Source organism: Coenobita brevimanus, chromosome 104 (genome assembly GCF_032717465.1).
Source record: "Coenobita brevimanus isolate Jiangsu-jjx chromosome 104, ASM3271746v2, whole genome shotgun sequence".
NCBI classification, from domain to species: domain Eukaryota; kingdom Metazoa; phylum Arthropoda; class Malacostraca; order Decapoda; family Coenobitidae; genus Coenobita; species Coenobita brevimanus.
In genome coordinates this window covers 34,813,170-34,840,355 of record NC_137057.1, presented here as the reverse complement: position 1 = coordinate 34,840,355, position 27,186 = coordinate 34,813,170, and the positions used below count along the sequence as shown (strand labels likewise).

General features: G+C 41.5%; 1 protein-coding gene across 1 annotated transcript; it reads left to right on the top strand.

Moving 5' to 3' along the window:
* Positions 1–5,287: 5,287 nt before the first annotated feature.
* LOC145416079 (hemicentin-1-like) lies at positions 5,288–17,127 on the top strand. The gene is made up of 8 exons (XM_080285173.1): positions 5,288–5,379; positions 6,045–6,052; positions 6,630–6,734; positions 9,287–9,447; positions 13,223–13,246; positions 13,375–13,561; positions 16,063–16,359; positions 17,012–17,127. Exons 1-8 carry the CDS (start codon positions 5,288–5,290, stop codon positions 17,125–17,127), a joined length of 990 nt encoding a protein of 329 aa, XP_080141299.1.
* The last annotated feature ends 10,059 nt before the right edge of the window (positions 17,128–27,186 follow it).

Genomic DNA, 27,186 nt, shown 5'->3' with positions numbered 1-27,186 from the left:
CTCTTCTAGGCCCGTAAATCTGACTCTTTCAGTATACGTAAGGTAATTTATATAACTCTTATTAGAAGGCCTCCAAAAGGACAAATTAATGTCCTTCTTGAGGTGGCGCAGGACAGAGTGCTCAAAAGCAGGACTGTTCTTCCTAAAGCAGGACGTCTGGCCACCCTAGTTTCAACCAATACCACATTACATCCTTATTCACACTCTAGTACTTTATGGTAATCATAAACAACTACTATAATTCTAATAAGTTCTTTCCTACCATAAGGTCTGGAGAAAAAAGTCTCTGGTGCCACCGCACAGTTTGTGCCTGTGGGAGTGAAGTAAGTGATGGGAGCAGAGGGTATACAGTATATACGTGTTGGACACAACATAAACTGACCGTGTTCGTGTGGGCGGTATGGCCGGTGGGGAGTGGGACGATGCCGTGACAGAATTCTCAGGAGCTATACGAGTAAAATCAGTATTACCAACTGCCAGTTGACTCCAGTCTTTAAAAAATGCTATCAAACTCTTAGAAACATTCGTTTTAGGGAAAATAGGCAGGCTTTCCATTCGTACATTAACAGTCTCTGAAATACCTTGCACTTTTCTTCATATTACCCAAAATTACCTCAAAAATTCGTACCTTGAAAAATTACCTTAAAAGACCCTAGATTACCTGATTTAAGGTAATTACTCTGAAAGTGAGAGCCCTGGGCAGTGGAGTGGCGCTGGGTGTGGAGTGGGTTGAGCTGGCGGAGGAATACACGGGGACACAAGTAGTGGTTTGTTCTCTCCCAGAAATGGATGCAAAATCATTCCATAACAAAAACAACAGTGGCCATTTCATTTGACGCAACCGGCGTCGAATGGTAAGGTAACGAGCAGTTGAAATATGCACAGATGCAGCCTGTGTCAAATGGTAATGAGTGCATGAAATCTGAACCTCACCCATAAACACCAAAGGGTTAAGACCAAACTTTGTGGATGGGTTGGAATAGGGTTAGAATAAAGCAGTCCGAGTTGGAGCACAATCAATTCTCAATGTCACCAGAAAAGGCAAAAGTCTGAGGTTATAGGGCAATTTCGACTAAAACAGTTTTGATATGATTTTAAATAAACCTGGTGGAAGTATTGAGGGTCAGGCAATAATAAAATAAAAGTTTTGACAACTATCGGTCAAAGGTCAAGGTCACAGGGCAAGGTCAAAATTCAACTCGTGTGAATGTGTGTACATAAAATAACTATAATAGTTTTGATCTTAACTGGATGAAACTCACTCGATGAGTTGAGGATCGCCCAAAAGTTTGAGCTATTGTTTTTAGAACAATCGGTCAGAGGTGAAGGTCACATGGCAAACACCACTTAAGCAGTTTTTATCCAGTCTGGGCTAAGCTTTGTGGATTGGTTCAGCTTAACACCAGGATAAAGAGACTCAACCTTCAAAGCAATCACTCAAAGTTCATAGTTGCTGGGGATGGTCAAAAGTCAGAGTTACTGGGCAAAGTCAGCTCATACAATTTTATTTAATCTGAAGGGTTAGGCAGAACGAAGGGTTAAGGGTTAGGCCAGAATGAAATATTTAAGCTTTGATAAAAATCTGTTGAAAGTGAAGGTCACCGGGCAAAGTCAAATATTATGCCATTGTATTAGTTGGCTGGGGCGGGTGTTACATTCTTAGTACTCCATCTATTTTTGAAAAAATATATTTAAATTATTTTTCTAGGTATTCCTCCTTGGACCATTTTTATTTCCTATTCTAATTCTACTGTTTGTGGTATTTCTGTTTCCTTCTACTAAGCCTTCCATGTGAGTATTATTTTCTGTTCTTGCGTTTTTAAACATCGTCTTCTAAAGTCTGGGTTCTCTTCTATTTTGTTCTTAATGATGCTAGTGTCAGTTAATTTCCAGTTACTCATTTTGGCCATTGATATGTAGTTGGTTGGTGTCCCCAAAACTGACTAGAAGTTGCATTCTTTTGGCACTGGAATAATCACGGCCTTTTATCCAAAGTAATCATCATGCATATTATGCTACCATATTCTCTTTTATACTATTTGCATATATTTTTGTAACACATACCATGCCTCAGTAACGTATAGGAAGATAATAAGCGTAATGTGCGAAATATATCTGACATAAAAGCAAAATGAAGCCTCATATGCCACGAAAGGTATAGTACCGAGTGGTCCTGCTTTTGATCGCACACGAGGGTCATTTAGTCATAAAGTGCTACACAACTCGGGGGGGGAAAAAAAAAAAAAAAAAAAAAACAGGTAGATCTACCATCTGTCTGCTGCAGACACCTTAATCCATAAAGGGTGGCCACAAGCAAATCACCTCATGTCACCCTTTCCTCCACCAATGGGTTACCTTATCTAAAATTTTTGCCTTCTTCTTTAATAATACATCTCTGTTCCATCCTTCTGTCTCATCCTTTGTCTCTCCCTCCCCCTACCCCTTCCACCTCATTCACATACACTTTCATAGTCAATCTATCACTCTCCATTATTTCTGCAAGGCCTTAAATTATCGCATAAAGGCCTTAAACCATCGCATAAAAGTGCTCTAAGTACTTTTTAAAAATGTGTTGCAAGTTCTTCCCTTTCCACTCTTTCTTGTTACCCGTCCCCGGCCCAGAGGGGCTCGGGGACGGGTATTGTTTTAACTCTGTTTGTCTGTCTGTTAACAACTATACTGGAAAACTACTGATGCGATTTTGACTAATATTACATGGATGATGGGACGGGCTATGACCTGATCACCTGGCTAAATTTTGGGCCAAACTGTGCCAAGGCTCAGGCTGTAGGCCAAAAAATGTAAAAAAATGGGAACGGATAAAACTTTTTTTTTTCTTCATAACTCCTTTCAGATTCGTTATATCGGCATGAAACCAAAATCTAAAGGTGCATCTTTAAAAGCTGAAACCTATAACATGCCTTATTACATCAGGGGGGTCATCCCCACTTAGCGGTAGGGGGGTCAATGTCAGGTGAGTCGGGCCTGAAATTTCAAATGAGCATAAGATCGTCAATTTTCACCCAATTTACTCCAAATATGACATATGACATTATTGACTAGATATCTTATTGTGTTTATATGTCAGCACTAAAATGACGCTCGGGATGGGTTTGCTGTGCTTTGGCACCGCTTCTTGTTTACTCTTTATTCTACTATGTGATATCCTGTGTTAATATATTCCCTCTTCTTCAGCAGATATGGCCTTCCAGTCCTGCCACTCAACACTGCTGGTCACTTATGCTGTGCTATTGTTCGTCCTCACAGCTCCTGCCACAACCATGGACGGTATGTAAATAATGAAGTAATATTAAATTCATAAGGCAACACAACTGCAAAAGCAACTACCAAAAAGTTACCGTACCACACCACAGACAGTACGCAAATGAGAAACATCATCGTCACTCAGCCTTTTTTTCCACGTTCAGTGGGATAAGATAAGATCAAGAAAGTAGGGAAGGGGAAAGAATATAATAATGGGAAAACTAATCAAGATCATATTCTGGGAAATAAGTCATCCGACCAATTGCTCACGATTCAGGGGCCCAAAATCCATGGTTCTTCGTCTCAGTCACCCTCTTTGATTGTAAATTCATAATTACCCTCAGAATAGAGTCAGTCCCACAGCTAAAACGACCCTGTCCATCTCTGACTAGTCATTCTCATATACTCTTCACGTTCTCTATAATACTTCCTCAGTAAACAGCACTCTGATCATTTCGTATCATTCATTTCGTTTACAAACGTTCCAATATTCTTCCATGCATCGGTCTTGGTCATCTAATAGCAGCTGCCCATGCTGAATGATATCAGGCAATCTTCCTATTCAGTCCCTTATCCCTGAGGTCAAACTCTTTGACCTCACCCCAGGCCTTTTTCGATCTGCCTCTCGCTACCCTGCCCCTGATGTTCACATTTTCACTTTCCATATTCAATTGTCACCCTCCATTCAGTTCAGCCTTTTCACCGAGGGTTACCGACAGCATCCTAACCTAACCTAACCTAACCTGCTTTTCCAGTGGCTCTCAATGCGCCATGAAATGGCCCTATGTAGTTCTCGGGGGTCAGTCATCTCACCAAGGACAGCCGAGAACCACTACATTGCCTTTCCAGTGGCCCTCGGTGAAAAGACTCACTGCTTCATCCTCCCCACATGACCAAACCATCTTAATCTACCTCCCTTCATCACAACACCAGTACACTCGAATCCCATCCTTCCTCTTAACTCTTCATTCGTAAATCTACCCAGCCAAGGCTTACAGTCAATGATGCACTACACATCCACCCAACCACTGTCATTTCTGCACGTTTGAGCCTATGAATATCCGCCTCCTTTTCTGCCCAGGTCTCACTACCATACAGCATTACGCTGCTAACACAAGTCACATACAAAGATTCCGTAGCATGGGAGGGAGAGCCCTCTGAATGTCAAGCGAGCCAACAGCTCCCTGAACTTCCTCTCACCACTCCTTACCCCACCTTCAGCACAGAACATGTCCCACAGACAACAAAACTCTTACATATACTCAAGAGACTCAGCAACAGAATCAATCCTTTCATGCCTGACAATATCTACATGCTCTCCCTGACACGCCACACACACAAAAGCTTCATTATCTCGCAGTCTACCTCTAGTACCACTCCATCTCTTATTCACCCACTTATCACAAATACTGCACAAGATGGAGTTACTTCCCACACCCAAGTGGCAAACTGCACTTGGCCACTCTCTCTCTGCTTTAACAGTACCACCACCACCCTTAGATATCATCACGGTTGTTTTATCTGAATTTACTCTCAAACCCTTGTACCCCATCTCTCTATTTCCAAATCTTTCCTCCGCCTCCCTCTCATTCTCTGCAGTCAATACCAGGCATAAGCATACAAGTCCCATGAAAGTGCATTTCTGAAGTCACGTGAAGGAGCTTCAAGCACCATGACAAACAATAAGGGGCTCAACACTGATCCCTGGTGCACTCCAACATTCACCTATATTTTTTCACAAAGGCACTATCACAGCCATTTTCCACTCTTTTCACACCGTGGCACCAATCGAACAGGGCAGTACTCTCGTGGAGGACGGAAAACTGGTGACAAGGAGAGCTGGAGCTCCTATTTAAAAACCCTCAAGACTAGCTTCTGGCCATCCCCCTTTACAGAACATTTTCAGTGTCTCAGTAACTTGGGAGTAAGCCAGCATATTCTCCTCCTACATTTTCATCTAGCTTTCAGCAAGAAACTACATTTACATTATAACACCACACTTCTTGTTCCAAAATTTGCAAAAATGGCATCTCAACACCCATCTGGGAGTCCTCGTGGGGGAGGAGGGGGACCATCAATGCCCCCACCATCAGCCCCTCTTCCAGTCATGAGCAAGTGAGTTCAATGAAACCATTTTGTGGATCACTTTTTATCAATTTCTGCACCGTTTATGGCCTTACCCCTAATTTTGCTGTTCCAGACCATCTCTCTTCCTTTTAACCACACCTCTTCCTTACTCAGGGGTGGCAGTCAGAAGCTACTTTCTCTGTAACCACTTTATGCCAAGGACCGTTGTTTTGTGTATGTATGCAGCAACGTATCTTACTCTCGTGTCCCTGAACTTGAATCCTCTGAGTTCTCTACATTTGACTTCAGCTATCCTGCTATTCTCTTACTAAATATGTTTGTCCTGTGTACTTATCCATTAATTCTACTGACTATAAAAAAAAAAAAAAGTTTTACTATCTTACTTTTAAGATAGTACATATTCTGTCAATTTCTCCCTTCTCTGAAAACTTTCTATATGATGTCAATGTTCACCACCACCTTAGGGTCTCCTTTTTGTTCACTGACCCAGCAGTGTCGAAGACTATATCTTTCTGATCCTTAATTACCTAGAGCATCTTGTACAGCACCCTACGCATATCCCTGACCGCCTTGGAGAGTGTGCCAACATACTTGACTTATTCCTTATAACTATTTCTACTTAGTCAAACTTATCTTTCTGTTGGGGTTCTCTGATTACAACCTAATAACCCTAATTTGTCCTATTGTTCCAGGAAGGCCTGTGAACTCTTTCAAGAAGTAGCGGCTGTGGCACTACGGAGTTGCTGATTGGGCAGTATTTCCTTGAATTTCCCTTGAATGATTATATACTGCTTGCATGGCCGAAAGTCATCTGAGTGTGCCTTGCACAGTATGGAGATCATTCTCTTGCATAAAGAAGCATACATTCCCTTCTCTCATCGTTGGACTAATGCAAAGAAACCTTAGTTAAATCATGCTTATTCTACTGCTGTGAGCAACAAGAAGAATGCCTGCACTAGGTACCAGTGCTAACCCACCACTGAATCACATCCCTTTCATGTTTCTGCTTGGAACCATGCCAAGTCTTTTCTTCACACTGATAAGAATAATTTCATTCCTTCTACAGTAAGTGGATTGAATTGTTTGACTTCCTCTTTTCCACTCTGATGGCTCTGTCACTGCTAGTTCTGCTAGAAAGGCAGGACTCTTTGCTCATACTTTCTCCTCCACTTCCACCTTGGATGACTCTGGTGGTGTTTCTCCACCTCATTTCCCCTCTGACTTTCTCATGACTGACATTAAATTTTCTTTGGTTGATATACCTTCTACCCTCACAGGCTTCCAAACTAACAAAGCATATTGGCCTGATGGGGTCCCTCCTGTTGTTCTTAACAACTTTGCCTCTGTGCTGACACCCTTCCTGGGTAAAATCTTTTACCTTTGTTAGTCGACATATACCTTTGTTTCTTGCTTAAATTTGCTCTCATTGAGCCTCATCCAAAGAAGAGTGACCATTCCTAGTCCTCTGACTGTCGCCTAATTACTTTGATTACTATAATTTCTAAAGATTTTTAAATACATTAACAAAAAGAAATTTTAACAAAAAGAATTTAAAATCTTTTATCAAAACCTTTCCAGTTGTCATTATGGGTTCTGCCAGGGATGCTCCAGGCGATCTTACCTTCCTTTCAGACTCTTGATTATCCTCATTTTGGGACTTCGGCGAAAACTTCTATCTGTGCCATGATCTCCAGCTTCCTTTCTGGTCGTTCCATAGCTGCTGCTGTAGACAGTCACCGATCTTCTAGCGCTATGAAGAGTAGCATTCTGCTGGGTTCTGTCCTTTCACCAACCCATTTCTATTCACCAGTGACTTCTATGCTGCACATCTAACCTACTCACTCATACATTGAACACTCCACTTTTTACTTGTCCTTTTGCTACTCACAGCGTCCATTCCAGCAGTTACTTCAACAAACTCAGAATGAGGCTATGAGACACCTAATTGGTGACTTGGCTCATGTCTCTGTTTGAGGTATAAGTAACCGTGTTTTAATGCATCAAAAACTCAGTTTCTGCAGCTTTCAGCTAGCCAAAGTTTTCCATAAGAATATCGTTTAATATTTAACAAAATCAAACTCAATTGTGCAGCATTTCTGAGCATACTTGGGATTTCATTTTCTTTGTATTTATCTTGGAAATATCATATGTCCTTGCTTGCGAAATCTGTTTCCATGAGATTAGATATGCGAAGCTAACTCTGTGTCTTCTTTAACCTTGGACGGCTGTTGACTTTTACGGAGCTTTTCTTCGCCCTTGCATAGAGTGCAACTATAGCATCTTGTGTGTTGGGGGTGGGTGAGTATCAACATTCACCTCTCCTGAACAAGATGGACTCTAAAGCTTTTCTTCTCATTAACATTCCTCCTTTTACAGACTCCTTTCACCCTCTTTTCGCCTCGCCTTGCATCTTTACCTCTTCTCTATCGCTGTTTTACTGATCACTGCTCTTCTGACTGTCTACGCGCACAGCACCCGTCTAGTAGCAAACTCTCACCTCTTTTCTGTCCAACTCTCGAATGTAAGAGTTGACTGATACTCTTAGTCCTTCATGTATGCAGCATGTCAAATCTGGAAGTGTCTCCCTCTGTTCGTACTTCCTTCTGCCTATGACCTTCAGTCTTTTAAATGCAGTGTGTCCAGTCATCCTGAAATGAATGGCTCTTCAGTTTAGCTCTATTATTATATTTTCTTGGAGGACATAGTCTTGCGGGCGTCTGCTCTTTGGTTCCCTCCTTCCTCGATTTTCAACAAATCCGTTCGTCTAAATTTTTTATATGTTTTCAGCAAACACTTCATTCCATTCGTCACTGCACTTAATCATCTCTGCAAACACGTCATGGGTACCTGATGCCATCCCATTCTTTTTATTGCATCACAGGATTCTTTACTTGTATCAATTTCGAATTATGTGCCAGTAAAAACGATAAAACAAAAACTTTAAGAAAAGTATAAGCTGTTACTAACAATGATGGTAAGTCAACGTTTGGTTTTACGATGGCCTTGGCCACGCATATGTAATTACGGTATAAGTACGCTCAGTCTTCTAAACAGCCAACACCCACGACAATCATGAAAATGCACAAATCTGCCCTTGATCTCTCGCCTTTGTGTTACACTCTTCTCCCTAGATTCTCCAAAGATAAAATTACGGAGAAAAGATACACAGTTTGTCTTTCACCATTTCTCTCTACTCCCCCCTCCCCTGTAAAAAGAACATCAACTTCCTTCACGTCAGGTTTCTCCTTTTCTTCCCATGCTTCCTCTAACAACACAATATCACACTCAGTCTCTTGTCTGTCAGAAAACGCAGTACAGAAGGAAACAGCGAAGGAGACAGTGCCTATTCAGTATTGCCTGCTTATTCATTAACACCACGAAGATATTTCAGGCTAATTCTGCCTTTTTTCTCTCTCTCTCCCTAATTCCTCTCAACAACTAACATAGTCAACATGGTGGTTCATATACAACTCTCCTCTTCCACTGCTGGTGACGGCTTAGTAAGTGTTATCAAAGTCCACCCTGCATGCTTCATTAATTTCTGACATCCACTGCCACCCGCGTAACAAGCTGACTGAGACGTCACCACAACACACAAGATACCGCTTGATGAAATTCTAATGGAGCGGTTTTTACGAGCTGCGCGAAAGTTGTAGTAGTTGCAAACTCAGGCCCATCTGAAGTGTGAACCAAGTGGGCTGCGGGTTTCAGGTGCCATCCTTTTGAAGTCCACCATCCTCCTTTCTGGGGATAGGGAGATATATCACCTCGTATTTCTTACAAACATGAGTTAGGCAAGATTAACACAAATATTTTGCATCTGAGTTCTCGTGAGTGTAATGTTTTTTCCCAACCTTCCCAGAATTTACAGAAATAAGGTCTTTTACTTCGCGTACTAATTTCTTTCTCCCCCCCCCTTTCTCTTCTGTCACAGACAGGTCAGTATGGAAGGACATACTGAAGGAAGCCCCACCCATCCAGTACTCCACCCTGAGTGGCCCCTCCTTCACCAACACCACAGAGACCACGGTCACGGTTGTGTCTGGTACCACCGCCATGCTGCCGTGTGGTATTAGGAACCTGCATAACTACACCGTGAGTTGACACACGTTAATTGGCCAATAGTTAAAACTGTTGGGGAATGGATCAGAATTATTGAAACACAAAGGCTGGCTTTAAGAGACTTAGAGATAGATAGACAGAGGGATAGAGAGACTGGTAGACAGATATCACATAGACAAAGATAGACAGATAAACATAGAAAGTGTATGTGTGAGTGTACACGTGTGTGTATGTAATTCACCGGGTCGGTCAGGATCACTTGATGGTCGTGATAGTCAGCTTTTACCCTCCCGGAAGGGAGCTGAGAGCTCATATATCCGATCTAAGGACAAGGCTGTGACCTTCACACACACACACACACACACACATACACACCCGTCCCCTTGCTCGAGGGGGACAGTAACCGCCCACTTCATCAGTGAAACTTTTTGCAACCTCAGCGAGGCGCGAACTCCCGTCTGCCAGATGGCAAGCGAGAACGCTACCACTGAGCCAGCGAGCGGTGTGTGTGTGTGTGTGTGTGTGTGTGTGTGTGTGTGTGTGTGTGTGTGTGTGTGTGTGTGTGTGTGTGTTTTGGGAACTATGGCTATAAACTCAGAGAAATTTAGAATCTTAATAACTTACACAGTAAATTACATCTTTGACTTTAAGAGTATCGCATGTAGAGTTAAACTACGAGAAATGTGCTAAATTTATTTGGAAAGCGGTAGGTATTCGTGGAACTGTAAGAGAACCTTTGAGTACGAGAAGCTTCTCCCTAAGCTGAACATTATTATCGTGTGGTACTGTTACTGAAGTAGAAAGCAGAATTACTAAAGAGTCGTGTTAAAATAGTACCTACTCATTGAACCGGGTGACATACTGAGGCAACAGCACCATGTTCATATGAAACGTGAACCCGGTGGACCGCAGGTTGAAGCTGCCCTCATCCTGCAGTGCACTTGCTTGAGAGTGAGTTGAGGGACGTTTGTAAAACTAGGCAGTGCAGCCGCCGAGTTATGTCGGTGGTGCAGCGTGAAGGTGTCCCTCACCAACACCGTGACGTCTTATAAAACCAATTTTGATGTCTCAAGATTATGCAGTCAAAATATGAAAGCAGTAAGATGTAAAATAGTTAAATACCGGTAGTACGGTTCTGTCCAATGCACCAGTTTTGAAAATTCTTCAGACATACATTACATTGTCAGGACACATATTTTAAACACTTTATACTTTTGAAAGAGGTTGTTTCCTGGCTTCAAAATAAAAGTTGGTAAATGCAGTTCATAAGTACAGTAAGTGGGTGTGCAGTAGGCCAGTCCATTATCATAATTATATCACACTCCCACCATTTCACCTCCACGGGTCCTTTTGTAAACTGAAAATAAAATCAATGAGCATGGTCAAGAAGAGTTTGTAGAGTCATCATTGCAGTGGATGGGTTAATAATGATTATTTCTTGGTATTTCTGCATTAGAGTTCCCTAACTCACTTAAGCCCTTCATTCCGATATGTATTAATCATAGTATGCCTGAAATCTTACATGATTCTATGCAGCATCTTAGAAAACATATTTGATCTGGAATGGTTACATACATCATTAGTAAATCCTTCAATGTTTAATTCAGATACCCTTAAGAGTGCCATCATAATAAATGCAAACACTCTTTAAGAAGTTGAGTAGTACAATTGCCTGGGACAGATACTAAAACTAAAGAAAGATCATGAAAACAAACAAAAAATGCATTACAATTGAATGGAAAGTTTCTGGTAAACACAGAGACACCATGGAAATCAGATTGCCAGGACGTATGAAACAAAAAGTATATAACGAATATAATCCCAGCTATGACGTACGGTTTTAAGACCTGGAAACTGACGAAATCGATGGTAAACAAACTAATCCGTTCTCAAAAAACTATGAAAACATCAGTGTTGGGAATATCTTTTAGACACAGGAAGAGATAAACTTCAGTGAGACAGCAGACTAAAGCCAAAGACATTATAGATATTACAAGAGAATAGAAATGGGGGTGGGTAGGTCATGTAGCAAGAATAAGAGATAACCGATGGAGTAAGAGGCTGACTGACTGGACTCCGAGATTGCAAGCGTAATTGAAAAACGTCAAACAGGAGGTGGAGAGATGAGACAGAGGAGCTTGCAGGCTAAACATGACAAAGACTGACTCAGTCAAGGAATTCGTGGAGAGAGTTGGGGTGGCCTCTGTTCTACAGTGACTTGCAATGGATGATGATGATGATATCTTACTCATCTGAATCTAAAAACTGAAGATTAAAAGGAAAAGTCAATGAATAGCGAAAAATCAGTAGAAATGACACCCTCGGACTGAAGAGATTCCTGCAAGTGTTCCTCATTAACTTTTTAAATCCGACTAACGTCGTTTGTTTATCTTATTCTTTCTGCACCAGATGATCTTATGTAACTTAGGAAAGTCCTACTGAACTGGCCGCGTATATTGTTACTTGGTCTAACGCCTCCAGTTCGAACAGTTTCTCTAAAAATGGATGAAAATTGTCACGAGGGGATAAGAATAAATCCAAAATGACATCCTCGGGCTCTGTAGGTGTACAGTGCACTGTAACTCTTTCTCTCTCAGTTAAAACACGTAGCAGTAACTCATTTATATATAACAGTTATGATTAAGATGAAACAAATCTCATGAATTAAAAACTACAGTTGCTTCATCACAGACATCAACCTAACCCTATTAAACCCTTATGAAATTAGAAGTGGGGAAGATCACACACACACACACACATCTGCTTACCCAACATAGTGATTCACTCATCCTTTCACTTGCCATTTAAGCCTCAGCTCCAGGACGATGGTCCCCCCCCCCCCGGCACTTATCCTTTCACTCGCCATTTCAGCCTCCGCTCCAGGCCTTGGGGCCCCCCCCCCCGTCACTCTCTCTCTCTCTCTCTCTCTCTCTCTCTCTCTCTCTCTCTCTCTCTCTCTCTCTCTCTCTCTCTCTCTCTCTCTCTCTCTCTCTCTCGAGAAAAGAAAGAGTACAATCAACACACGCTCCTGTACAGGTGTCGTCAGTGGGCGGGCGTGGGATTAGACTGGAGACTATTAAATTAATAACCAAAGTCTTGTAAGGCTAAGCACTGCACCACCAATAACTCTCCTTAACATACAGGTGTTGTGGGTGCCATGGTAAGCATAACTAATTCCTGACCGTCATACCCAAAATACAAATCTTAAATACAAAGTTCCTGCCAACCATGTGTGGAAAGTGCTTCCTCTGACGATCAGTAACCTTTCATACAGGTGTCGGGGGTACGATAATAATTGACCCCTGGAGGTGGTGGTCCAGTGGTTCAAGAAGTCCTCTGTTGCCTGAAATGACCCACGTTTAATCCCAATCTGGGACAGGGAGCAATTTGATTAAATGATTTCTGAAATAGAATTTACTGACCCGTCGATGTCGTAAAATTATTCCCGCTGATATCAGTATACCAGTCCAGAGTGAGACAGCTCTAGCATGTACTCAGTATTGACCGTGGGTATTAACGCCGAAACGGTAACATGTGGAAGTGTGTTACATGTCGAAAACTGATGGACCAAATGGAACTGGCTGTTAAGCCTAAAAGTATTCACCTACACCTCAGACACAATGTAAGAGTCAGCCAGTAACGCTAAACACTTCACCACCATTAACCTTTCTTCCATGCAAGTGTCATGGGTGCGGGGGCGGGACATTCGCCTCCTGACCACCAAGTCCGTCACCTACACTCCAGACACAAGGCTGGAGTCAGCCAAGAACGCTAAAAAATTTACCACCATTTACTTTCTGTCATACAGGTGTCGTGGGTGCGGGGGCAGGACATTTGCATCCAAACCACAAAGTCTGTCACCAACGCTTCAGACGCCAGATTCCAGTCAGCCAGTAACGCTAAGTAGTTCACCATCATTAACCTTCCCTTCATACAGGTGTCGTGGGTGCGGGGCGGGACATTCGCCTCCTGACCACCAAGTCCGTCACGTACACCTCAGACGCCAGGTTCGTGTCGGTCAACCCAGCGGGAGGGCAGCAGTGGATTCTGAAGATACACTACGTGAGGAAGACCGACGCGGGCTCCTATCTCTGTCAGGTCTCCACCACCCCGCCCATCACACACACCGTCAACCTCACTGTGCAAGGTGACTAATCCCTGTTCACTTTAACTCGGCATGAAATGGCCATCTCTCCACTTCCAATCCCGAGTTGTAGCAATAGGTAAAGAATAGAATATGATGCTGGCCACGAAAAAATACTATGGAAAGGATATAAAACCACAGTATTGTCTTCTCCTGCCAATGAGGTAAGGAAAGTAAGCTGTAAAATGACAAAAAATCTCCAAGTTAAAATGAATATACTATAACATTTTGAACGTAACATTTTGAACGAATATCGCAACATCACCCGTTGAAAAGTGGCTTCTGAGCTCAGTACAGTCGTCCAGAAAGAGCCAGAATAAAAAAAAAAAAAAAAGTGGGAGGGGGTGTTTTGAAGCAACAGAATGAAGTCCTCGATCACTACATTGCAACACAGGTAGTGGTAATGTGTGTCTGCTGTTAATGAGAAAAGGGCTACGGATTTTGTTTCTATTCCCTTCACTGTCAACGCCTGGTGTAAGCTTATGGAAATCGTCTGGTGGTAAAAACGAAGATATATGAAAAATATTAAAGCGAGGTAGTTTGGGTAGTACCACAATACAGGGTAATACCATAATTTGACAACATTAATGACAGCCTAAGGATGCGTTTTTCATTTTCATTTACTTTAACGCCACACCATTGGAAATGACAAGCTTCACAGATATATTAGGCCTCTGAACAGTACATTCACAGAAATGTCAATGTGTCTCCTCCAGAATCGAGTCTTCAACTCATCGTTACCAACAGTGTAAATAGCTTTACTATTTCTGGCAGCTCTAGGGCACCCTTCTCTATTTTTGAGCATTTTAATCTCCCAACTCCTTGGTGTCGGAAATTTTAGACAAGCCAGACCTCGTGAGCCGTCATGGCCAGAGTATTTCGTTTTGCTGGCTTCCAGCCCATGTTGGAATACAGGGAGATGAATGTGCAGATAAGGTAGCAAGGGCGAGAGTTACCCTTGATGTCTCAATCAGACCTCTTCCCTACAGGGATTACTTCCCTGTGATTAAAGCTGTTGTCCAGACCTCCTGGCAACATGCATGGGATACACCTCCTGTTCCAAGCAAGCTAAGGGAGGTGACGGCTTTAGTTAGTCCATGGGTCTATACAGCCATGCCCCGTCACTGGGAAGTTGCCGTGACCTGCCAACGGATCGATCATACATGCCTGAAGCATTGCCATCTCTTGGAGGGGATTTCCCCTCCTTATTATGAAGACTGTCTGGTCCCACTGTGTGACATCTGTTATTTGAGTGTAACGCTCTAGGTCCTAGGGGATGCCCTCCGTTGATATATCTCCAGGTTTAGAACAGGAGATGGGTCTTACCTTTACTCCTCAGTCCTTCTAGAGGAGGCGTGTACACGTATGATGTTTGCTGAGGAAGCAGGTTTCCTCAAGCAACTTTTGTTTTTATACATAGTTTTAACTTTATTTTTCTATGCATAGTTCTACGGAATATCCCTAACGTATTATATGAATTTTAATGTGTGATGACTCTGTTTATGTCATAATTATATATATAAATACAAATAACTGTAAGAATTGGTATTGTCCTGAAAAAATAACTCAATTTTCCTAAACCGAATTCTCATCTACCATAATAGAAAAGTATGTTATTAGTGTGACCGCAGGCTCGTCTGAAACGCAAACCCAGTGGACTGCAGCCTTAAGTTGCCTTCTCTTGCAGTCCACCCTCCTCCACTGGGGGATAAGGAAGTAGCAAAAGGACGTTTGTATTGCCGGGTAAAGGAATCGCTTAGTTATATCCATTCCATTACATGAAGGTGACCCTCTCCAGCACCAACAAACCAATTTAGTTATCTTTGTTTTACTTTTACTCCTGGTGTACGGCGGCAATGACCTCTTGTTACACTGCCATGATCATTTTATTGTAATGAACCAATCAATCAATCAGTCAATCAATCAATCCAGAATCGAGAATGGCATCATTACCCACTGAAACACGGCAGCAGACTTGAATAAGAGCGTTCGGAGGCAGCACCGAAAAAAAAAAAAAAAGTCCCTAATCGCTTCGTTCCACCAAACAGACAGGTAAATGTGAGTCTGCTCCCAAATCGAGTATGACATCGTTATTCGCTGAAGCACGGCCACTGTACTAAAATTACTATTGCTTTTGTCCCTGGTACCAGATGCGCTCATTAGTGTTAACCCAGCTTTGTGGCCATAATGCAACGAATACTGGCTGTTACATAGTTTGTTGGTGCTGGAGAGGGTCACCTTCATGTGATGGAATGGATATAACTAAGCGATTCCATTACCTGGCTATACAAACGTCCTTATGCTACTTCCTTATCCCCCAGTGGAGGACAGTGAACTGCAGGAGAAGGCAACTTATTTCAGCAATCCACCGGGTTTACGATTCAGATAAGCCTGGGATCACACTAATAACTTTTCTATTATGGTAGATGAGAATTCGGTTTACGAATACTGAGTTATTATTTTAGGACAATATCCACTCTTACAGCATTTCTTTCCTTTAATAGAAGCATTAGCGACAGTGCAGCCGAGCAGAGAAGTGTACGTGCAGTCTGGGAGTCGCCTGGAAGTGGTGTGCCAAGTCCAGGGATGTCCACCTCCAGCCTTCCTCGCCTGGAGCAGAGAAGGCCAACCCGTTGCCACCCCAAAGGCCCACGAGTTGCAGGTCACTGATAACAATGTGACCACACCTGTGTCTCGACTGTCCCTGGCTCGATCCCACGTCACACCCACAGACTCTGGCACCTACACGTGCACTTCCACCTGTACACAGCCACTGAATGTTACAGTGCACGTGTTAAAAGGTGAGAGCTTATAAGGCAATCCAATATTTTTGCAACCAAAAGACCACTTTATTCACCTCAAGAAGGAACTCTAGCAGCTAAGGGAAAATATAGAATGTTTGTATTCATGACGACCCTAAGATTCACTACACGTGAGAAGACTTTGATTTAATTCATTCCCTTCATACATTTCATGAGAACCCCAAACGCTTACTCAAAGAGAGAGAGAGAGAGAGAGAGAGAGAGAGAGAGAGAGACGTTTGCAAGCATAATCCAATACTATTACACAGTTCAGGGGGACTCCAGTCTTTAACAATATAAATGTGTGATGACTCCAAACCTACTTTCAAACAAGACAGGTGCAAATATATTCATTGTATTTATTAATCCCATCAATACATTCAAGTTCTTTATGTCTGCATTTTTCCCTACCCCCAGTTGAACTGTTAAACTTTGGGAAGCCGTCTCTCAAGGAAAAGCTTAATTAAGATTATTTCTAACCACTTCACCACAAGAAGTTGCCATTTATTTGCTAAAGTTAATTCATTAAATAGCAAAAATAAAAAAAGAAAGGCGTAAAGGAAGGGCTATGACATCAATAATTTTTACTAAATTCTGTATGCTTTCAAAGTGTATTTCCTACCCTGCCCACACTGCATGACGAAATTTTCAGGTGAGGAATTGGCCGCCATGCAACACCACAACACCTCCTGCCCACTAAACCTGTCCACCAGCCTGGCCTGTTCCTTAATAGCCTCCGCCACCCTACTGCTGCTCACTAGGTCCTAGACGGAGGCTCCTTCAGTCACGCCAGCGTGGAGCTGCACTCGGCCCTGTCTCTTCATACCGTACCTTAGCACCCTCCGCCTTTTAGGCAGGGAGAAGCAGGATAAGGCATGACATGGGAAGGTTAAGGTTGTTTAACACAGGTGAGGAATTCTGTACTACCTGAGCAAATAAACAGACTGACAGGAATGCGTATTAAGAAGAATTAAAGAAATGGAACCCTGACTGCATTACTTTAATACCAAAGAAGATGCACAGTTTCTTCCTTTGCATTCAGAGAAGGCATGGAGACTGCATACCCAGTTCTGTGATATTTATGCCGATTTCTTTGAAATCCATGTGCTCTCATTTCCTTGTTTCTGAACATTTTTATTTTTGGAAGTAGGGCTTGCTTCCCCAAAGATTCATTGGGAGGTTCAGGTTCCCTAAATATCACATTACGGACGGGAGTCCGTTGTACACCAGGTACTAAGATATCAAAGCCATGTATGGCCTCCTTTCACTGTTTCTGGGAACTGTTTATTTGGTGAGGGAGCTGGCACAGATAAAAGTCATGGTTGTAATATTGTTTATAATGGAAAACTTCCCAGTAACGGGACGAACTCACCTGGAAAGATTAATTAAAATCCATCAAACAGCCTAGGAGTAATTAAAGAAAACACACACACACACACACACACAAACAGGATGACTCTCGCGGTAAAGGGCGTAACTAAAATGGTACCATCATGCTACGCTAGACTGATAATAATAATAATAATAATAATAATAATTTCATTCACTGCAGCCAGTATCTGAATATACACAATTCCTTGTTCTAATATATATATATATATATATATATATATATATATATATATATATATATATATATATATATATATATATATATATGTGTGTGTGTGTGTGTGTGTGTGTGTGTGTGTGTAAGAATGCAGAAATACTGTATTTTTAATTCATATATATTTTTCTACTTTTTTACAGGGCCTAGCCACCGACTGGCTATCTCGTCTGAAGCAAGATCTCTGTAACAATGGTGGACACACTGAGCACTTTACATGAATAAAATGTTGTCTATAACAATTTTTATTATTTTCCTAAGTAGATGTGATGGGTGACCAGTGGCAGAGGGCGACAGGAGATGGCACTTGCTGGAAGGAGAGTAGAAAAGCTGTAGGGGGAAAAAATAGAAGCGGGGTGCAAGAGAAACTGGAAGGGCAACGGGCAGATAAATAATGATCTGAATCTGATGGAAGGGGTACAGGGCATGTGTAAAGAATTCACAGACGATATCTGTGATTCATGTGAGGTATTAGGCGAGGTTAAGAGATGACACAAGCGAGTGGAAGAAGAGGAGAGGTGGGAAAGAAGGGAAAGATCAGTTGGATGGAAGTGTATGAGACATCTAGAAAGTCAATATTGTGAAAACCCCAGGACCTGATGGAATGTGTGGTGAAGTGCCCAGATATACTGTAGGGCTGTAGGGAAAAGAGAGCAACTGAGCAGAAACAAAAAGTGTGCAGATTGCCCTGAGAGGAAGGTGGAGTTCCAGAGGACTGGAAGTCCGCTACAATAGTTCCTCTAAGCAAAGGAAAAGAGGGAAGAGAAGAGTGTGTGACAGTCACTGGTGTATACGTTGTCTCAGTGTGATAGGATCCATACATGGATGGATACTTGTTGTTAGAGTTGGGTAGATACCTAAGTAATTAGTTGATGAGGAGAAGTGGGCTGGGTGTGAAAATCAGATGTTCATTCTAAGATGTTTCGTAGAAAAGTTTTTAGAGATGGAAAAGAGGTTGTATGCCGCCTGCATGAATCTGTTGTTCTTGTTGATCAACGTCAGTCTGTCTGGCCGAACAGACCCGTCTACTGTAGGCAAGATACCGCCAATGCAGGACCCTCCCATGCAGGCGAAGAATGACTATCTCTCCGTCTTGGTATCGAAGCTGTAATATTACATTGTTAGAAAATTATGTCAGTAACGAATAATGGCTCAGGGAAGGCCAGGCACCTGTATTATTGCCTCATTCTGACACTGAGCTACGAAAAATAGGCCCCGTTGATTTTGAAGATTCTCATCAAGGTAAAGGGAATGAACTATGGAAACATTTCATACATTAAATAAGATCTGTAAGCAGCGGCCTTCACTATCCCGCTCATGTTTTAGTTTAGAGCTGATACTTCCAGGGGAAACACGTATTGTTCTATTGGGCAATAAAGCAGTCAACATCAAGAATGCCGATTGTTATCGCCTTTAAAACCATAAGGGGCACATAACGGTCAGAAAATATAAATTTTAACCTGAACGTGGCGCAGAGGCAAAAGGCCTATATGTCATCAAGCGGCCTGAGGCGAGATCCCAAGCGTGGTACAGGTGGACAAATACCAGATGATAGTTTGTTGTGGCAATACAGGTTACCCTAGATCAAAAACGGTTCAGTTATGAGGAGACGACTATCATAAACTTGCCTGGATGTAGAGGAGGAGGAGAAGGAGGAAGGGGAGGGGGAAAGGGGGGTAGCTCTGGAGTCTTGCCAATCAGCAGGCTTCAACTTTATCGTATGCTTATGTGCGATGAATGCTGCACAAACAAAGATGGCCTGGTTACAGAGGCACTGCATCCAGTTCATACACTGTGATGTGTGGCGGGGGATCCAGTGGTACAGACGGTGGAACAACATTATACAGTTTACAATAATCTGACAAAGACTGATAACCCTCATTCTCAGCTGATGGCCATGTGTAGTTAGGGCTGGAGGACTGATCTGACAAGTAACCAAGGAGACTCATTCCAACCTTTCAACCAAGGTTCATAAAATTTCTAGGTAAGAAGGTGGCCCAGTTTCGCCAGGTGAAAAGAAAGGATGGATAAAGGCATGGCATTCCTCCACTCACCAGGGGTTTAATGGCACTAATAATAATGAGTTCACATATGCCTTTGTGCACCACTTTAGAACACTGTTTGCAGACTCTGGACATTATATTTCTGACTATAGACTACGCTGGTGCTGGAGAGGGACGCCTTCCCTCGGTGGCACTAACATAACGAGGCGGGTCAGCTTCCACGTTATACAAATGTCCTACAGTTCTTTCTCTGTCCCCAATAGGAGGAAGAAGAAAGAGATAAGAAGGGCAATTGAGGTCTGCAGTCCACTTGTCTCACTTTCATATGAGCCTTCAGCCATAACAATTACAGTAACATCAACAATGACATCAACATAGCAAAACAATAACATCAACAAAAAGTCTTTGGTGGCATGAGCCGCCATTTTCAAATGGAGAATAATAATCTAGAGGTAAAAAATTAAAATAAAAACATTACCAATAATAATGATAATAATAAATAATAATAATAATGATAAATATTGTTATTATTATTATTATTATTATTATTATTATCATTTGTAGCAGTAGTAGTAGTAGTAGTAGTAATAGTAGTAGTAGTAGTAGTAGCGGTGGTGGTGGTAGCAGTAGCAGTAATAGTATCATTATCATTTATCACATCACCATGACGACACGATTTATCTACATTCTTAATACAGACGACTTGTTTTCTTCTGATGGACTCAGACTACTCATACAAGCTGAATACTAAAATAATGATGAATGCATGAAATTCAATGAGTTTTTGTTACGTCCTTGGCTGATAGTCAGACCCACCCTCCACCCTAACTACACTTGGCTATCGCTTGAGCTACACACGGGTTAATGATATCAAGTCACGGCACACGAGTCTGAACGTGTCATTCTCGTACCCTGGCAACCTAACCAGTGCCTCCGATTTCGTATATTATACACGAATCATATTATTATACACGAATATAATGTACACGAATATTATTATACACGAACATATTATACATGAATGACATGCGTATCATATGTACACGAAATCGGATGCATTGTTGACTGGTAGGTTGCCAGGGCACGATAATAACACCAGACTCGCGCACTGCGACCTTAGTCAGTTGAAAACCTACTGACAATACCACCAGCTGATATTCCTCAGACCCCTTGTGGTGTAGCAGCATCTTAATGCCATTTCTTGAACTCTATCAGTCAAATATCTTTTACCAGCCGCGATAGTGAAACTGGTATTGTTTTCAATTTGCGCGCGCGCGCGTGCGTGCGTGCGTGTGTGTGTGTGTGTGTGTGTGTGTGTGTGTGTGTGTGTGTGTGTGTGTGTGTGTGTGTGTGTGTGTGTGTGTGCTTGCATCATAACTTAGGGACCTGCTCAATATATCATCACAAAATTTTACAGGTGTGTAATAGGAAAAAAATCGATCATGAGTTCGAAAGTAGGCCAAGGTCTGTGTGTCTGTCACCACGGTAACTTAGCAGCTGCTCAAGATATCATCACAAAATTTTACGGGTGTGTAATAGGGATGAATATCTCTTACAAGTTCGAAATTGGTGAAAGTAGGACAAGGTTAAGGTCATATTCCGAGCCGCGCTAGATGCCTATCGGCTCGCGGCCAGTGTGATTCCCCCCTTGCGGTGGGCTTCTATTGTTTTTATTTTTTATTAGCATTACTTCCGGACAATTTACTTCAGCTCAACTTAGGCGAGACATTTTGAACTAAAAAGTTTGGATAGTTTTTATTAAATCCTTCACTACAAGAGATGTCTTTTAAACTTATTTAAATCGTCTGGCGGTATTTTGAAAAATACATCATTGGAATGAAGGGTTAACGCTTCCGCCTCGCCTTTTTCGTTTTATTCTTGCTGCCTTCACACCATTTTTTAACACCTCTTGTGCTGAAAGGCATCTTAGCTTCTTTACTCCGAGTATGTCAATTGTATTTTTACTCACCTTATCTCCAAGCGATTTTAATTCAACTTAAGATGGTAAATTCTAATTGAAGGGGTTAGATGTAAAATCTTTATGATCTTCATTACGACGAGGCTTCTAAATTAAATAAACTCGTTTATGAAGAGAGAAACCTTTACTTTATACAGGAAAAAATCATCCAGTATATTACCATTTTGCCGAGAATCGAACCGGAACTCTCAGGTGAGAGCCAGGCGCAATCCACTACACCACGACCAGGTAAAAGTTTCTGACATTTGCGACAATTTTGTAATCAATGTGTAAAGGTACAGGTTTCTCTCTTCATTCCGACTTGCCGTAGTATGTGCTTAAGATAGATAAAAGTATCTACTTGACCGAGTGCCAGAGGGTTAACTCACTTTCTTTATATATATATATATATATATATATATATATATATATATATATATATATATCTATATATAGATATATATATATATATATATATATAATATGTATGTATGTGTGTGTGTGTGCGTGTGTGTGTCCCCCACCCTCTCTCGCTCTCTCTCTCTCTCTCTCTCTCTCTCTATATCTATCTTTCAGTCTTACTATCTCTCTCTCTCTCTCTCTCTCTCTCTCTCTCTCTCTCTCTCTCTCCATGTGTTAGTTATTTCTTCTCTTCCTTTTCCCTATCCTTCCCTCTTATCCCCTCTTCTCTTTCCACTGGTTTCATTGCCAAGCATTTCTCGTCATTTATACCAACACAAACTCTCCAACCAATCAGTGTATCAGAGTTTTGTTTCTTTCACACACACACACACACACACACACACACACACACACACACACACACACACACACACACACACACACAGAGATAGTGTAAAGTTGTTTCTCGAGGCACATCTGACAGTGAACCCGGTTGAGAGCGGGCTCTCACTGCTCTATCATTGTTTCCAAAAGACTGGGAAGGAGCTGAGGAGAGTTTCATTTCCACCGAGTGATCTTGTGCCTCTCCAAACCCACACAGTGATATATCTGTATTTACTTACACTCGTATATGTATATATGTATATATACATGTATGTGTCTATGTATGTATTTATTTGTCCATCAATGTATGTATCTAGCTATTTATCTATGTCTATCTAACTCTCTCTATCTATCTGCCCGCCTATGTATCTTTCTTTGTATCTGTAGCTGGACACCTTACAGTAATCTGGGAAGGGTTGGCAACACACGAAGGGACGGTGAATTACTGATAGTAATGATACTGACGATGGTTTTGTAGACGAGAACGATAACGACGATGACGATAAAAACCACGATAATGTTTGTGATGTCAGTAGAGTTGATGATGACGAAGATGAGAGGTGAAGATAAGAGATTATTATAATGGCAATGATAACAAACACGACGAAGATGAAGACAAAGATGACTACGACGTTGATGATGACGGTGAAAGTGATGAAAATGAAGATATAGCTTCAATGTTGATGATGACGATGGTGATGATGATGATCATAATGATGATGAAAAAGGTGGCTAATACAATGATGATGATGATGATTATTATGACCAGAACAACGACTATGACGACCACTACGATAATGATGACAATGATAAATTCATTTCCACAATGCATTTTCAGGGGGATTTGGGAAGCAGTATTGGTTATTGTCAGTAGGTTCCAATGTATTGGTTTTCTGTCAATTTGAGCTTGCATTACCATCAACAGCAACATCTTTCACTGTCACCTTGGTTCTCTCTCTCTCTCTCTCTCTCTTTCTCTCTCTCTCTGGTGTGGGTGGAGGGGGGGGGGTGTTTGAGGGCTATTGGAATTGATGAATAATATTGGATTTGTCGAAGTATGTGTATGAATATTTGAGTGTGTGTGTGTGTGTGTGTGTGTGTGTGTGTGTGTGTGTGTGTGTATGTGTGTGTATACACCCCATTACGGAATATTATTAATACACAAACATTCTTCCCATCAGCAGAATAACGTGGCTGTCTTTCTAAACAGGTGTTCCATCAATGTAACTCGACAGTGTGATTGTGGACTCGTGTGTGTGTGTGTGTGTGTGTGTGTGTGTGTGTGTGTGTGTGTTTTATCCTCAGTACCCTGTCTCCTCTTTCCCTCTCTACCTCCATTTGTCTATCTCTGTCTATCTGTATATTCATGTCTATCTATTTATCAAACTGTTCGTCTGTCTATCTGCCTTTCGTCTATTATGTAAAGAAAATATAGCTTACCTGTTTCAGGAAATTATTTTTCAACTTCTACCAGATAGTTGCTGTGTCTGTAATTGACTGTATGCTACTTTGTGCTTTTAGGCTGTTATGTTGTGAGTGTTAAATGTGCTTACACTGGGAAGGAAAGATTGAGTTATGAGTGGAAATTTATTAACATATTAGGTGTCTTACCTATTGTCATTTTACCATCAAGGATGCAGATGGTTTACATACAGCCTTCCTCTTCATTTTCAGTACAAGTGACCTTTTGAAAGATACGTAAAATGGCTGGGAAGTAACAAAAATGACAAAACTACTTTGGTACATTGATATGATTTTCATACCTCAAATCAAGAAATGGAAGGGGAATAGGAAGACGAGTCGAAGAAGGAAAGAGAAAGAGAGAAAATGGAGGATGATACAGAAATATATTAAATCGGATGCCCTGTTGCTGAATTTAAGAGAAAATGGACAGGTGAGGAAAAGTAAAAAATAAAAGGCTTTGCTATTGATGTAATCGTATGTCAGAAGCAAAAATGACGAGGAAACACAACATAACACAGAAATCGATTACCGTATTGGGAGAGAGAGAAAAGAGAGTGGGTCAGAGAAAACTTCCCAGCACATTTCTTTGAGGTTTGTGGGATCAATTAATGGACAAGCAACCAGACTTTGCTTGTCAGACTAAAAATGGTGGAATCAGTAAGTATGCAATGCTGGATGATGAATAATGACAAGGAGAGAGACAGACAGACAGACAGACAGAGTTTGGTGGGATGATATATATATATATATATATATATATATATATATATATATATATATATATATATATATATATATATATATATATCGGAGCCTCTGTGGTAGAGTGGTAGAGTGTGCGTTTCGCACGCTGGTGGAGCAAGGGGTTCACCTCCATCGCCAGAGTTGTCAAAACTTTGGGGAAGCGTTCACCAAGCTTTTCACTTGCTACTTATGGCGGACACAAGGGGTGCTGTGGTTGAACCAGTGTCGCATACTAGTATGCTTGCACCCAATCAGCTTAAGGCGGGCCGATTACACTTGGTTCACAGAATACACACACATCCAAAGCCACTACAACACCACAATCACACTCATTGAAGCACTTCTCGCCCTACTACATACAGTCTCTACCAGACAGCCTAAGCCACTGGGTAAAGATATATTGGCTGTATCGTCCCCTGCTTCGGTAGGGATAGGCCGGTCCTGCAGTGGACCTCAACGGCTGATGATGATATATATATATATATATATATATATATATATATATATATATATATATATATATATATATATATATATATGTGTGTGTGTGTGTGTGTATATGGCACTTATGATTCGTCTCGTTGTTGAGGAGGAGGGAGGAGGAGGGGGTAGGGAGGACAGAAATCTCCCCTTATCTGCGTCAGTTCTTCTCTTGGCAGACCAGAGGAAAAAAAAAAAAAAAAAAAATTGTCACCACTACTGAAACTAGGCTAATCAGCCTCTTACCAATAGCCTGCTCTTGTAAAAGATGAAAAAATTGGCTTCTGTCTGTATTGAAAATAAAATGCATGAAATCTGGTAAGCCTTAGTTATGAAAACAGAAGTGAGTCACTTGGGTATTACACAAATCAAACCTTGAGTCTGACTACATTTGGTCTTCACCTCAGCTGAAAGGGGTTGCAGATCCTTGTCACGCTAGAACTATACTTCTGTAGCAAAGAATAAAGTCCTTTGTAGGTGACGAGGATAAGTAATCATCTCAATGAAGTGTTTACTCTTTTCTTTTTTTCCTAAATTTTAGTTTATTACGCTAACAAAATCCAAAATAAGATGTAGAAGTGTGGAATGTTAGAATGGAACAATGTTAGGCAAGATTTTATTTAATAAAGTCATGGGAAAGGTTGACACGTAATGAGAGCACTATAACTTTTTCCAGATTAAAAAAAAATGGAAAGGTAGACACAGAATAAGTAGTGAAGTATATATAGTTACTCAGCAGTTTCCATCTCTCTCTCTCTCTCTGTCATTTGTCTCTCCCCTCCTTCTATCTCCCAAACTTTCTCGCTCTCCTTCCTTCCTTCATTCCTTTTTTCCTGCTCCTCCTCTTTCCTTTCGCTTATTCTCTCCTTCTGTTCCTCTTTCTCCCTTCTTCTTTCTTTTTTTTTCTCTCTCATCGCTTTTCATCTTTGTCTAATCCTCTTTTTTTATTTTTTTTTATTTCCCCACATCTTATCTTCATCTCCCCTCTTCCCTCCCTCTCTCATTTTCTCTCTCCCTCCTTACTTCTTCCCTTTCCCCTACTCTTTTTCCCTTTATTGTCTCTCCTTCTATTATTCCATCCAAATTTCCTCTTCCCTCAATTTCTCTTTATTCTTTCGTCAGTCCCTGTTTCTCAACTTTCTCTCTCTTTCTCTTTGCCTCTTTCTCCATTTGATCATTTCTTTTCTCTAGATCTCCAGCACGTCAGTATTTTCCTTGTTTCTCTCCTAATTTATAATCTTACTCATATTCCCTCCTTCCCTTCACTTTTCCTCACCATTTCTCCTTGCTTCTCTCTTTCTCTCCTCCCTCTATATCTCATTCACCTGTTCTCGTATCCTGGCCTCTCTCTCCCTCCACATCATCTTTTCGTACCCTCCTTTTCTTCTTTTCTATTTCTCTGCTTTCTTTCCTTTCCACTCCCCATTTCCTCTCCATCTCTCCATTTTCTCTCCATCTTTCCACCATTTGCTCCGGTTATCCAATCATTTCTCTATCTCGCTCTCACTTCTGCCATGAGGCGATTTTGCACTCTCTCTGTCTCTGTCTCTGTCTCTGTCTGTCTGCCTGTCTGTCTTTCTGTGTGTCTGTCTGTCTGTCTGTCTGTCTCTCTCTCTCTCTCTCTCTCTCTCTCTCTCTCTCTCTCAGAATTCCTCTTCTTCTTCCCTCAAAGAAAGGTTTGCTCTAAGCTAGCATCATATTTTTCATCTCTTCTTTCTCTGTCATCTCACTGTCTTTCAGCATTATCATCATCATCATCGCTCTTTCCTGTTCTCCTACTCTTTCCC